Source organism: Ixodes scapularis, unplaced genomic scaffold (assembly GCF_016920785.2).
Source record: "Ixodes scapularis isolate PalLabHiFi unplaced genomic scaffold, ASM1692078v2 PGA_scaffold3__209_contigs__length_174095766, whole genome shotgun sequence".
Lineage (NCBI taxonomy): Eukaryota > Metazoa > Arthropoda > Arachnida > Ixodida > Ixodidae > Ixodes > Ixodes scapularis.
This window is the reverse complement of record NW_024609868.1, coordinates 89,377,954-89,392,473: the sequence shown is the minus strand read 5'-3', so window position 1 is coordinate 89,392,473 and position 14,520 is coordinate 89,377,954. Positions and strand designations below refer to the sequence as shown.

Sequence of the window (14,520 nt, the reverse complement as noted above, 5' to 3'; positions counted from 1 at the left end):
TTGTTTTTGTTGTTTTTTGAAACAGAAATAAAAGAAGGGCAGAGTATACTTCACTATAGACGTAAAAGACACATTTTGGGGCTCAGTCTATGTTGCTGCAGTTCACTGAGGCCAACAAAATCTAGGCTCGTTTCCGAGGCCTGGAGCTAGCACGCATGTTCCTACCATCCCTTTGCTTCCCAGATGGCCTCAGTATGCCAGTGCGTCCTTTAACATGCCTATGCGGAGCGCAAGTTTGTCCGCTTCTTGCTCAGGGTTTGCGATGATGTCAGAACGCCGAGCTCTTATTGACCAATTGAAAAATATAGTGGGTAGACCTCGAGGCATCTAGCTTTGAGGTCTGCTCACTATCCTTTCATTCAAAGCCAATCAGAGCTCGGCATCGTTCCGACGTCACCACAACCGCGCAAGAAGCAGACAAACTTCCGCTCCGCATAGTTGGTGGGAGGTTAAGAACCCGGTAGATACTCTGCTTTCGGCGCAAGCCTTCCGCCCTTGATAGCACTTTGTTGCATGCACTGCCAGAACTCGGCGGAAGGTAACGGGCGTGTGCCGGAGGAGGAGCATCTGACGGGGCCCTTAGCCCACCGCTGCCTAGATTTTGGAGTGTTTCCAACCGCTTGATCGGGGTCGCGTGGCTCACGGACTGCGTTCGCAATGCGAGCCTGGAGAAGGCGACGAAAACATTGATCGTCTGCGGACGTCTCCGCCCATCTGCCTGCTTTCCCCCAAGCCACGCGACGACGCAATGCGGGCGCTCTTGCGACCAATCTGCGCGGGAGGAGTGCTCCATTGAATTGCTAATGTTCTTTTCTTTTTTTGAGTCGCTCCCTCTCTTAAACGGCTCTCGTGTTTTCTCGTCGTAAGAGGTTAGAGAAGGAAATGCAGCGCATTTGAGTGCAGTCAAATGCAAGTCTGTGAACCAGCTTCGGTGACATTCTGTTAAACACACAGTTCTTCGCGCTCAATGCGTACGATGCCAGGGGAACTCCATACGACGAGCACCAGCTGTTTGCCCAGCTGCTCCAAGTGGTGGAGATGTCCAAGAGCCCGGGCCCTGGTGTCGGTGTTCTCACCACAGAGCACAGGGACGTCTGGGCGGAGGCCTTCCAGAGACTCTGCCAGAGTGAGCCCTCGTGCTATAAATAGCTTATGGTTTTTACAGCGAAGCTGTTATACGCTAGGGTCTGGAAAAAAATGCGTCCTCACATGTCGACAGAAAACTCCTCATTGGTTGTGGCAAGTATGAATAAATAAAAATAAAAAGATGGGGCAACCAGTGTGAGTCAGCCTTCCTTGGCATTATTAGATAATGAGGCCCTGATCCCTTGTTATCATCACTAGGCACCGTCCTCAAGGTTGACCTAGAGGTTGTCCTTGAGGTCGTCCTAGAAGTCGTCCTCGAGGTCGTCCTAGAAGTCCTTGAGGTCGTCCTAGGTGTCGTCCTTGAAGTCGTCCTCGACGTTGTCCTCTAGGCATCGTCCTCGATGTCGGTTGTAGAAGTTGTCCTTGAGGTCGTCCTTGGATCGTCCTAGACGTCGTTTCAGAGGTCGTCACATTACCTTTAATATGTCGTGGCAAACTCATACTGATTATATAATTGCTGACGCCAACTCTATGCTCGGATACTTAAAACAAAATTTTGCATTGACCCTCGTGTTTTTTCAATTACTTTAATTAACGCTGCATGAATCTGGTAACCTGGTCACAACACGCTCCTGTCTAACCTTGAGGCTGTCCAGAGTTGCGGGGCTCGTTTTATTTTCTCCAGTTATCGCCGTACAGCCAGTGTCACATCCACGAAAGCTAACCTTTCTCTTTCTCTTCTGTTGCATCACAAAATATCTCGTTTATGTCCTTTTCTTAAAATTTATTACACTAACCGTACTGTAGAAGATTACCTTCTTCTTCCTCCCCCCGTACACATACCTCCCATCGCGTTGACCATATGTTGAAAGTCGGAATTCATTCCTGCTACACTAATGCCCACATGGACTCCTGCATCCCCAAAACGTCATTCGAATTGAACCGCCTTCCCACATCTTTAGTGTGGTTGATTCATTTGGAATTGTGTTAACAAATCGTTTTTGTTAATCCTCGACCCATCATATTTTTACTGCATTTTTGCACTAAACTTAATTTAATCCTATTACTTTTATTTTGTACCTCAGATCATATGAATAAATTTAGACAGCGGGAAATTAGCCAGCCCCACCGGGCGTCTGGTGTCTCGGCCGTAGATGCGAAATTTTACTGCCGCAGTACCACTGCTAGCCTGGTGTCTTTAACGGGCATTATGCAGTAGTGATACACAAGCACACGCTGGTACGATGCTCATCCAGACTGAAACGGGTGGGCATGACGGTTGAGCTCAGAATTCTTGGTTTCTACAGCATGAGCTTTGCTTTACCTGCACCTAGCTGCAGTGCGCAAACATACTCGACCACCGATCCTTCCGGCCAACATCAGTTGAATCCCCTATCTTGCGAGAAATATGGAAGTGTGACAGCCTTTCTCCCGATTTCTGTTGAGACGAGCATACGGAATGTTCGGTGTTCGTGCACCACAGATCCCAAGAATGTGGCGTCGGTGGAAGCGATCAAGCGGGCCATCTTTGTGGTGTGCCTGGACCAGAGGCTGGAGGGCACGGATCCCTACGAGGTGGCTTGTCCCACGCAGATGCTCGTTGGCGGCCACGACGGAGTGAATGCAGCCAACCGTTGGTGCGACAAGACGGTGCAGGTGCGCTTTCCCGTCTGTCGTGTCAGACATACCGTATTTACTCGCATAATAAACGCACTCGCGTAATAAACACACCCCCCACAGCGGGCATCAATATTTCGACTTTTTTTTAGGGGCGAAGCTCCTAAGGGTCTAGCCTTGTCCGTCTGGCGTCCGTGCTCACATCGATCTTGCTGGTGCTCGTGCTCGTGAGCTCACATGTTCACGTGCTCATGTAGGGAAAAAACAAAAACAAAAAAAAACACGATGGAAAAAAAATGTTTGCGCAGTCGACAGGATTTGAACCTGTGCGGGGAGACCCCAATGGATTTCTAGTCTATCGCCTTAACCACTCGGTCACGACTGTGGGACGAGTAGGGGGCTCTGAGATGTGGTAGTAGCTCGAGAGCTGGGGATGTCATGGATGAAACGTTGCATGTAGCCACTCAACGTCTATACAGGAGAGGGCGCTGCGGTCCAATGCGTATATAATCGCGTCAAACTTTGCATGCATTGGCTCAACGTTTATAGACGAGAGGACGCTGCAGTCAAATGCTCAAATGCGTACATATATAACCACGTTCCATACCACACATTTTCTTTCTGACATGGATGAAAACGAACAAAAGGCTCGGCATGCTGCGGCTCGGCGTCTACGCAGACAAGCACCACCAGAGCTTAGCCCCAATCAACATCATTTGCCACGTGAAAATGCGGTCAATTTTTTTTTTCCTTTCCGTAATCAACGTACCTCCAATTTTTGGATCTGTGAGTCTCGAATTGCGTCCAATTTAGCAAGCCACCAAGCTAGTTTTCTTTTGCCGCAAGCGGTCAAGCCAAGGCAGGCTGCTCTCGTAATGGCCGCAAGTGCATAGTTGCGGTAGTTACGGAAATGATCAACCACGAAACCAAGTGTTGCGCACACTTGACGAAGCTTGGGTCGACGAATTGCCGAGCTCCAGACATTCTTCGCCTATCGGATGCATTGATGTCAACAAACAAGCGGTCGCCTGTGGTCCGCTTTGGACAGTGAAATTGTGAAAGGGGTTAGGCCTAATTTGAGATACTCCGGGTAAATGCATTTATTTAATTCACAGCAGAACGGCACAGTAAGGTGCACGCTGGAGGCTGAGAGTGTCTGGTAGCCTTTCTGTGAATGAAATTTGATTCATGCGAGAGGGCTTCTGGGGTCGGCGGTTGGACTTCATACAAGTTCTTGCCTCCGTGAACGAAACTTGATTCATGCATCCATGCGAGCGGGCTTCGGCGGTCCGGGGTTGGACTTCGTACGAGTTCTTATACGCATAGTCGCGGATTATACCTGAGCGTGCCTGCCGAATACTTGCAACATATGTCGTGGATTATACCTGAGCGTGCCCGCCGGATACTAGCAATATATATCGCCTAAGAACGGTTAAGAACGGTCGTGTTGCTTTTTGTGCTGAGTGAGCTTCGTAGGGCGCTTTACCTTCGGCAAAAGGCACCCCAAAAGCGCCCTAAAAAGGGGTTTGCAATTTATAAAGCACAGTTATTGTGGCGCGCCCCCGACCAGCTGTGGGTGCGCCTCCATCACTTGAGACGTGCCACAGCCCTTGCCGTGTCATAATGGCACCTAATATGACATTTGCGCGAAGTGTGTAATTGCGAAAATCTTGCCCCATGTAATGAACGCACCCCCGAAATATATGTCAATTTTTCGGGAAAAAAAGTGTGTTCATTATGCTAGTAAATATGGTACTCTGCGCAGGCTTCTTTCCCGAAGCTTTCACGAAGTTCGACACATTGCTGATGAGCTCCAAAGCGCTCGTTGCTATGTGCTTGCGGTGCTCGAAGAGCTCGAAGGCACGTTGCCATTCGGCTGTAGTGGTAGGGCCACGGGTGGGTCTGTCGCCTTCGTTGCAATTCTGCGCTTTTGCTTGCGCTTTCCTTTGTACGGGTGCAGTGACCGGCTTTTCCAGAATCAAAAGTTGTGTTTTTCAACACAACTATTCATGAAAAACTCTCGATAGGCAAACAGAAAACTTAGTTCTTTGTTTAAGACAACCTGCGATGCGACCGCAAACAATGCGCTATCTTCACTGCACGGTGCATCAGGGCAGCAGCCAATGGCAGTGGCGTATTTTGCGTCACAGGGTTTTAGAAAGGCCACTTGGGGCCTCATCAAGATGCAGGAAAATGTTTTTGGAGCACAGCTCTTAGGTGCCTGTTTCCGGCTTGAGTGGCGTTGCCGTCGCCTTAACCGCTTGGTGCATTATGGGACGCGTGACGTCACTGGTGTCGTCACTGGTGACATCACTGGTGACATCATTGATGACGTCATCAGGGACGATGACGATGCTGAAAACGATGACGATGACTTCATCAGTGACGTCACGTATCATTTTACTAGTGAAAGAAATTTCCCCACTAAACTTAGCGCAAAATATTCCCCGCTGAATTTAGCGGAAAAAGTTTCCCCGCTGAATATAGCGGAAAATATTTTTCCGCTAAATTTAGCGGAAAAAATAAAAATTTCTTGCTAAATCTAGTGGAAGAAATTTCCCCGCTAAACTTAGCGAAAAAAATTCCGCGCTGAATTTACCAGAAAAAATTTCCCCACTGAATTTAGCGGAAAAAATTTCCCCGCTAAATTTAGCGGAAAAGATTTCCCCCGCTAAATCTAGTGGAAAAAATTCTCCGCTGAAGTTAGGGGGAAAAATTGCCCCGGCTAAATTCCCGCCAAATCTACACGCGATACTCTCACTAAAGATGTGCATTTTCTGCGACTTGCGTTTAGCACACGTCGATCCACACCCATGTTGGTAGTGGGAGACTTTCCACCTTCTCCCCTCAGTACCCTTCCCTCCTCCTCCTCAAGAGCTGCGCTCTAATTCGGCGTTACAGGGGATTGTAAACGGCTTTAATTTTTTTTATATTATTCTTAAAGGGGTACTCCAGCGATTTTTCGAGCTACCTCAACTAACTAATTTTTCTGACTCCCCGGCTTTTACCCTTTTCGGTATGCTATTTTGTATCGCGAAAATCATAATAGTTATTGTGAAATCGGCAAATGAAAATTATGCAAAAACCAACATTCAAAAATACCCGCACTTTTCAGTGCCGTGACGTCAGTGGAAGGCAAGCTTGCCAGTCGAGCGAGCTGTCTAAAAAATAGAACATGCCAATCATTTGTTCCGTGCTGGAGCACGGGTCCTGGAGCGAGCTTCCAAAGCATTCATTTAACACCATGAATCTGCTTCGAATCAGTTGGGAACAAATTCTACAGTCCAAAGAGTGAACCCCTGCACTTCCACTGATGCACGTTTTCGTTGTTGCCAGTAAAGACTTTCAGTTTGAAAAACATGGTAAGGACTGAAATTGTAAATTCAATAACTTCGTGAAAAAAAAAAAAAATTATTTTAACCTAATATTTGGGATACTATTATGGTGATGTTGTTTGGCGAGTTCAAGCAAATCGGGGACCATGAAGAAATTGCCGGAGTACCTCTTCAACGCAAGTACGAAACTGTGAAAGGAGTCATTGGAAAGAAGGCTTACTCCTCCTTGTCAAAGTGTCAGCAAATGTGGCTGACGCAAACGTTTGGAGCGACACAAGCTCGAAAATGACCAATTTCGTCATTTTTGTGAGTCGTGATAAGGCATTCAAGTTCTTTTTTTTTGTAATTTCTAGGCTGAATTTTTTAACAATTTGTTTTATATATGTAACCAGAAGATATACAGATAAAAGAAAAATCATAAAAAACTAAAATTGAAATTTCTAGTCGAAACGTCTATTGCTCGACCCGCAAAATGTTCTTAATGTTTTTCCAAAAAGAAAATTTATGAAATTGTTTTCTATTTACTATACTGTGTTCAAACGGGTCATATTATCATCGCCGGTTGTGGTCATAGTCAATGTGACGAGACATCTCGTCATCGGCAGTTAAAGGGATTGTCCGGTCAAAACCGGAAGTACTTAAATTTTTGCACTCGTTACGTCGAGGGAGCCTTCATGTAGACAAACAACATTTTTATTTTGATATATGATCTCCCGTTATTAACTAAACCTTTCATGAGCGTAGGTACGAAACTGCACCCCGAATTTCGCCATTGTCAACGGCTGACATCCGTAGCTGCTGCGTGACGTCACAAAACGCCATGGTTTGTCGGATGGTCGGGATAACAAGCGTTGGTCGATGGATGCCTTGTATTTTGTTTCAAAATATAAGTCCCCTAGGCCAGTGGTTCAGAAATGGGGGTCCGCGAAGGCCTTTTCGGGTTCTAGGGGTCCGCGAAGCCCTGCCTGATCAGTCAAGCCCGGGTATAAAAACTTTCTTTTTTTTTTTTTTTCAGGTCGAAATGTTTGTTTTTCGTGCGAGTCTTTTTCGTGTGAACGTCAATAAGAGAGGTATGCCTCACACTAGCCCTTAGTTATATCCATTTATTAAATTGATTATTATATTTAACCTGTACCTTTTCTCTCCTCTCACTACGAACGGGGTGCTCCATCATCTCCGCCGATCTACGAGGGGTCCGCGAAACATCGATGGTTGATAACCACTGTCCTAGGCTGTACCCTACTGAAATAAGGTTCTTCTATTGCAGTTCCTAAGCGTGTGAAAAAAAGTCACGCCTTTTAACAGAATATTACTCGAAAACAGCCATAAGCTTCGAGTAAACGTATGCCGTTTCGCGCAAACACAACTGCGACGGCCACCGATTGAATCAGGAGCGCTTGCAAAGCAAACGACGCAGACTTTGTCCCTGAAGCGGCAACTAGGTACACGGAGCGGTATCTGGGTGCACATATCGGCGGATCCACTGGATTGGTGATGAGGCTGCGGGTCTTTCCCTCAGAGGCGATAACCGCGGGTCGAAGGCAACCGGCGAATCGTTCAAATGCATGTCGTCACTTGACTTGGACGAGATTGGTGAATCGTAGCCACACTCTATTTGCACATGCGGGTCAAACAGAATTTGGCTGCACGCGTGCTAAATACAACTTCTGGGGTCGTTTCCAGGTGGTCTAGCTGTTGGTTTCGGTTTCGCTGCATAAACAAATTGATTGATCCGATCTGGGCGAGGAGTGCATGGACGTAGTTTAATATCGTTAGCACAGCATCACACCTCAGCTTACAAGCCTTCTGTCCGCTGAACTCAGCTCGTAGCTCTCTTCTGTGAGATGATTGCTGCATAAGCGGGATCTCGATCGTGACGGGAACCCAGTCCCTACGCACGGCGACGATCCATTTTGCTCGTCACTGCACGTCTCGCGGAAAAGTGTGGAACGTCATGTCTTGGCTCGCATGTGCTGCCCGGTGGTTGTGGCACCCAACCGCGCAACAAAAAAACTCACCCAACCACGAAACAAGTCGAGCACAACAACAAAAACGAAGCACGCCGAGGCGTTCACTTGCAGGTAAACGATGAGACAGAAATGCTCGCGTTGTGTTGTGTGACGTCAGAGCTCCAATGTTGCCACCGAAAACAGCGTTTACGCTAGAGTGCGATTGGAGCAGTATAAATTCAATTACTCATGCAGAGATGCATATAAAATTCAGATATTGCACGTACGATGCATCTCGATGCAATAACGATGATATTCAATTGTTTTCTCGAATACAAAATTTGACCGGACAATCCCTTTAAGGGGTTAAGGACCTTGTATATCTTCACCTACCTTAAATATGGTATATAAGGTGTCTGATTTTAATTCAAACATATTTAGTACAAGAAAATTCTGAGGACACCCAAGCACTTCTTATGAGCTGTGAATGCGAAGGCATGAATGTTGTTCTTCCGCTCCCCTAGTTTGTCTGCAGTGTACTCGCATGGACAGCCACGTTTCGCTACTGCCAAGGTTACAACTGCCCCTCCCCCCTCCTCAACCCCCCTGGCAACGCCTGACACGAGAGCGGCGGCCGAGCACTCGCTCTTGTGAAGCGGCCGCCAGTGGCTATCTAGGAGCCGTTTTGCTCAGCCAATGGGAGAATGGGCACTTCTTCAGCATTTTTTTGTAGTTACAGATGCCGCCGTCTTCGCTCCATGGGATAGTGAATGCTTTTGCATTAATACCTGTAAATGGTATCCTAATGCAGTTCGTTCATAGGGGGACGTCCTGTAGGTGGCTAATCTTCACAATAATTTAAACAATTAACTGAAACAGTCATTTAAAAAATTTTAAGTAATTATTTGACTCATTGTGAAGATTAGCCGCCTATATATAACGACCCCCGGGTCGTATAACTCACCTCCACAAACTGCTGAAAAACAAACTTTGTCAATTTTGTTTTTGTTTCATTGTGTGTTGAGGACCAAGATGGTTGCTTTTGAAACCAAAATGTTCTTAATTACTACTAGAGCTTTCAGTTGATGTGTCTGAGCATCTTCTGGCCCTTGTGGAGTAATGTGAGCTGTGCCTTCTCTTTATTGGTTTCCAGTTCATTGTGGGGGAGGATGGCAGCTCAGGACTCCTGTACGAGCACAGTCCCTCTGAAGGTCCGCCCGTGGCCTTTCTTGTCGACCACTGCTACAAATACATGTGAGCATTTGTGTATAATTGTTTTTTTCTTGTCCCCATACCATATGTCTTTCGTACAATGGGGAAGACCAATAATTTTTAAAAAATAAACACTTTTTTTAAGAATATTTACGCAGCATATTATTATTTATGATACATCAAAATGTAGCTACAAAGCTGCTCTGTATAAGAAGAAAGAGTTTACACTAATGTCCAAAAAAACTTTGCCAAATTTCAATGCTGAATTTGGAATTTGTGCAAAAATGAGAACAAAAGATTAAATATTTGAGGCTATATAAAATCATGTTATAATTTTTAAAAATTCAAAATATACAAAGTGTGTTGCATACACACGACTAACAAGTTAGATAGGTCTAATACCCAGTTACACGACCGCTGTCAACTGTCGTTAAGCCAATGACAGTTGATTCAACCTCGATGAGTCGGTGGTTCATTGTGGCATCAACTGTCATTGAGCCGCTAACGATCATCAAGTTCAACTGAGCTGGCGTACTTCAGTTAACTGATGGGGGTTCGCCCCAATAGAGCTGAAGGTGGTGCGTTTGCCTCATCGCCGCCCATAGCCACCGCCAGCAAAGCACTTACTATTGCAAAAGGTTGGTGGAGGTATCTAGAAAGTATTATACTGTCGAAACCGGTTATAACGAAGTCGGTTATAATGAAATAGCGGCTACAGCGAAGCAATATCACGATTTCCCATTCCCTTCTGCACTTCGTTAACCGAAGTCGGTTATAATGAAATAGCGAATATAGCGAAGTAATTTCCGGTTCCCGTTGACTTTGTTATAACCGGTCTCGACAGTAGCAGCAAATATTGTGGGAAAGGGTATGATCCGGGACCAGAACTGCCGCTAAAACAATCACAGCATGTTGCAGAAGCCAAAGCTCGGCAAGGGCGGCCATTGTGAATTCATGTGAAACGTTTTGATGATAGTTTCTTTACTATTAAAACAAAAAAGAAATTCATTTGTTTTGTTTTAAACATTTATGATGAATAAAGAGTGTGCATATAATTCATTTGCATCACTTTTTAAAAAAAGGTAATGTGTGACATCAGTTTTGGTTTCGTTTCGGTCTTGACTCTATTTTTTTGCTGCCTCTTTTTGACCTCGTTATGGGGTTAGCGTTAATGTTTCCCAGAGTGGGACGTGTGTGGCATTTCCCAAGTGTCATACTGACGCATTCCCTAAAGGTTCACCAATGGATCTTCCTTTAATTTTTTTTCTGCCTATTGGACCATTGCTAATATTTGGTACACACTACATTTTGTAGCACAAACCAATGCATACGCGCTCCGCACACCTGCAAGTTCAGACTCGCTTCAGCATCCATGCGCACATTGGCTTCCGCCCCTTGTCACTGCCTCCCCCTCGCCTTTGTCCTTCACTACTCTCCTGATCTCTATGCGGTGTGCTTCCCTTTTCACCATTTTGTCCACAGATGGATGCTGTCAGGTTTTCGCTGTCATGTGGGTACTAATGCAAATGCATTAATAACAACAAAATTTTTAAAGCTTTGTGTTTTAAAATAATAAGTTTTCATCATGAAGGAGTGTTTTTTTTTGTTTTGTTTTTTGGATTATGAATGCCCTATCTTGTTCCTCGAGAAGTTTTGGTCAAGGACAGCGCTGAATTAATTTTATCTGTCGAGGAATGCCTGCTTTTGGAAAGTCAAATGATACTTTTCCTCATACAACATTTCCTACCAAAATATGAAACTGAGGAAATTGCATTTGAAGTTTCACCTTTAGGCTTTTCTATTTTCTATGAGTCCCAGGCAGACAAAATTCACCTGAAGCATAGGTGTCACCTTCCTCTGAGACTTCATTGTCCTCCTAGCATTAGCTATAAGCTTGCGTCGTTTGTGGGCGAGCTAACTTTGGCAGCAGGCATTCCTTGACAGATAAACTGCAGAGAACTAAAAGGCAAACAATACTGAAGAAGAGCGGCAAAGTCGCAATATGATCGCAAGTGGAAGATACTGTCAAAAGGGCACTGCAGGAGATATCACAATGGTACCATGTTACCGGGCAGGACTAGTCCTAAACCCTGTTTTAGGTCTCAATCAATATGGTCGCTCATACTTTATTTTCCACATTTCATTCTGTTTGGATGTATGGGCTTGCCTTGGCCACTGATTCTTTTATACCTTGAAAGCTCCTAACACGCTAAATCTAGGCTAAATAGTGCTTCCAATGAGGGTTACATGTTCTGGCTATGTTAAATGAGCATAGAGCAGTCCTAAATGTAAAACTTTGCTCCCTGTTGCTGGCATGCTGAAAATTATTTTTACAGCGGAGCTGTTAAGGGTTAGTTTCCCGAGGATCGTGTCCCCCGCAAAAAAATGTTGACAAAAAACTCTGGACAGCTACTGCCATCTATGAGCGACGACGGCAATCAGACAACCAACTTCCTGGCACCCGGCAGCAACCTTTCCAGCCTTTCCACTCTGGTTTTCAGCAGAGTGGAAAGGCTGAATTTCTCTAGGCGTCGTCCTAGATGTCGTCCTCCAGGTCGTCCTAGAAGTCGTCCTTGAGGTCGTCCTAGAAGTTGTCCTTGAGGTCGTCGTAGACATTGTCCTCGAGGTCGTCCTAAAAGTTGTCCTTGAGGTCGTCCTAGACTTCGTTCTTGAGGTCGTCCTAGGTGTCGTCCTTGAGGTCATCTCAGACATCGTCCTCGAGGCCGTCCAAGAAGTTGTCCTTGAGATTGTCCTAGACGTCCTGAGGTCATTCTAGAAGTCGTCCTAGACGTCGTCCTAGACGTCGTCCTTGATGTCGTCCTAAAAGTCGTCCTTGAGGTCATCCTAGTCGTCGTCCCTGAGGTCATCCTAGGTGTCGTCCTTGAGGTCGTCCCAGACGTCGTCCCTGAGGTTGTCCTTTAGGTGTCGTTCTCAAGGACATCCAGAAGTCATCCTTGAGATCGTCCTAGACGTCCTCTAGGCGTCGTCCTTGAGGTCGTCCAAGAAGTCGGGCTTGAGCTCGTCCCATCATAGTAGAGCTTCGCTGGTCTTCCTTCTTCACCAGAGTGGAAAGGCTGAAAGCTTTTTTTGTGAGATAAATTTCTACTTTTTATAAATAAAAGTTTCTGTAACCATTCTTTGGAAGTTAGTAAACATGAATACTGTAGTATTATTCGAAAAAAAGCTTTTTTTTTTTTTTTTTTCTTAAAGTGGAATTTTGAGGCGATATTCCCCCTTGCATTCTACTTATGAAGTGCATTCTGAGCCATGAAAAATAGGTGTTGATTATATGTTTTACAGAAAACAGCAAGCCCAGAGAACCATGAATTCTGTTTTCTTTCATGAAATTCAAAATGCAGGGAAAGCAAGGGCAAGTTCCACTGGTCACCACCTGCCACAGGAAACGTTCCAGAGAGACTGGAGTTTGAGGTTGGGCCGGAGACCCTGCAGGACATTGAAGAGGCCAAGTTGTCCATTGCAAGGTGGGTGACTGCCACAAAGGAGGCGGCAAACCGGTGTGTTTAAATGAGTACACCTGATGTTATATCACTTGTGTTTCATTGTTATTTGATCTTAATCTTTCCTTCGATGGTTACTTCGTGACTGAGTATAGCATAGGTCAACATGCTGCATGTCAGCTTGAAATCTTTTAGGGACTGGTTTAATTTGTATAATAGCCACTAGCAGATTCTACTTACCTTTATATAGTCACAGATGGAAAATGGATTGACCAATGTAGAACTGAAAATAAAGGTTTAATGGGTGAACTTCTGCCACAAACAAAAGAGAGAATGACTGTTGAAAAGCATTAGCGAGCATCGCGGCGTCGGCATGATAGCTGGCTAGTGCAAGGGTGCAAGAGTCAGCCGGCAAGGCTGCGCTGGGCTCCTTAGCTAGTACCCTCGGTATCTCGAATATTCGGTCTAGAACGTTTATGCGTTGAACACTCGGGAGACGGACTTTGCAAGGTAACGTTGGCCTCCTTATGTATTACATCCGGCATCTCAAACATTCAAGTGTTAAACATTTGGGGTAGAAGTAGACGCGAATCTTCTAGAAGTATGGAGTAGCATATTCCTTCTCGGCCAGAAACGTGGCGATACAGCCCTACTCTAAAAGGAATACATATTTCAACTGCTACAAGTGAGCCGAGGTCTTACGAAACGTTCTGCTGGTGCTTCTAACCTTGGCAGGCTAGCGAGTGACATGGACCTCCTGCTGTACAAGTTTCCCAGTTATGGGAAGGACTTCATCAAATCCTGCAAACTCAGCCCCGACAGTTACGTGCAAATGGCCATGCAGTTGGCGTTTTACAAGTAGGTATGCGCCTACGCCGTATTGCAGCACCCACTTTCTTTGCATTGAGGTTGCACATTGTATTCTCTATGTACAGTCTAAGCTCATTACAACAGACCTGGTTACAACTGACTGACATTTGGATATAACATACGGATTTGTGGAGTTTAGTTGGTTTTCCTGTATGTACCATTGACGCAACTTCTTATCTGCATACAACATACTCCTTTTACAACACACCCAATCTTGGTCAAAATCAAGATCTGTTATAACGAGCTTAGCCTGTACCATCGCACTCAATGTGAGCTGAAACAGTCCTTCATGCTTCTCTGGCGTACCTGCCAGTTTTCAAGAGAGATGTGTGGTCCAAACTAGGAGTTGAATGCAAAGTTGAGGTCCCATACTTGGGCTTTTTGACAGATTGAGAGATAACAGTACTTCTGGGACCACTGATGCAGAAAAAGGCCAGATAGCTGTTTTAGTTCAGTTTGATCGTGATAGTAGAGTTACCCCTTTGGGAACTTTCGTGCTAGGAGCGCCGAATAAGCTAACCATGCCACGAAGCAACATGTGCACTGCCTCAAATGCTCTGGCATGTTCTAAACAACATGCTAGGGTCTCGGTTGTGAGCAAAACGGGAAAATTGGTTCTAGAAGGGAGTGCATTTAGATGTCTGCTATCCATTGGATCCACAACTGGGTTCCAAGGACCTGGGGTCCTTTGGAATATCCTTGTAAGTTCCTCGAGCTCCCCGGTTTTATCTGACAATTCTCTCTTTAAAGGGCAACTCCGCTTAATTTCAAAAATATTGAGATAGTGGCCGATTTTGCTTTTTGAAGCACTCAAAAACAATCCCCAATCCTTTGTTTCGCGAAAAATAAAATATTTTTCGTGTAATTTTATTCTAGCCATGATCACAAACCGATACCGAAATGGTGGCAAAGCCGGACAACATTGTATATTCGGCATCACTAAGCATGTACACCCACGTGATATACAAGGGGAAGAAGAAGCTCCCCTCTTAT

The 14,520-nt window shown here is 45.4% G+C and overlaps 1 protein-coding gene across 1 annotated transcript in view; it reads left to right on the top strand.

The window, feature by feature from the left end:
* The window catches only part of LOC8050662 (carnitine O-acetyltransferase), a 47,816-nt gene that overhangs the window by 18,329 nt on the left and 14,967 nt on the right, over positions 1-14,520 (top strand). Inside the window, exons 7-11 of the mRNA XM_042292797.1 lie at positions 955-1,126; positions 2,570-2,742; positions 9,141-9,241; positions 12,559-12,681; positions 13,393-13,515. Coding sequence (XP_042148731.1) covers positions 955-1,126; positions 2,570-2,742; positions 9,141-9,241; positions 12,559-12,681; positions 13,393-13,515 — 692 coding nt within the window. The remainder of the gene's footprint in view (positions 1-954; positions 1,127-2,569; positions 2,743-9,140; positions 9,242-12,558; positions 12,682-13,392; positions 13,516-14,520) is intronic.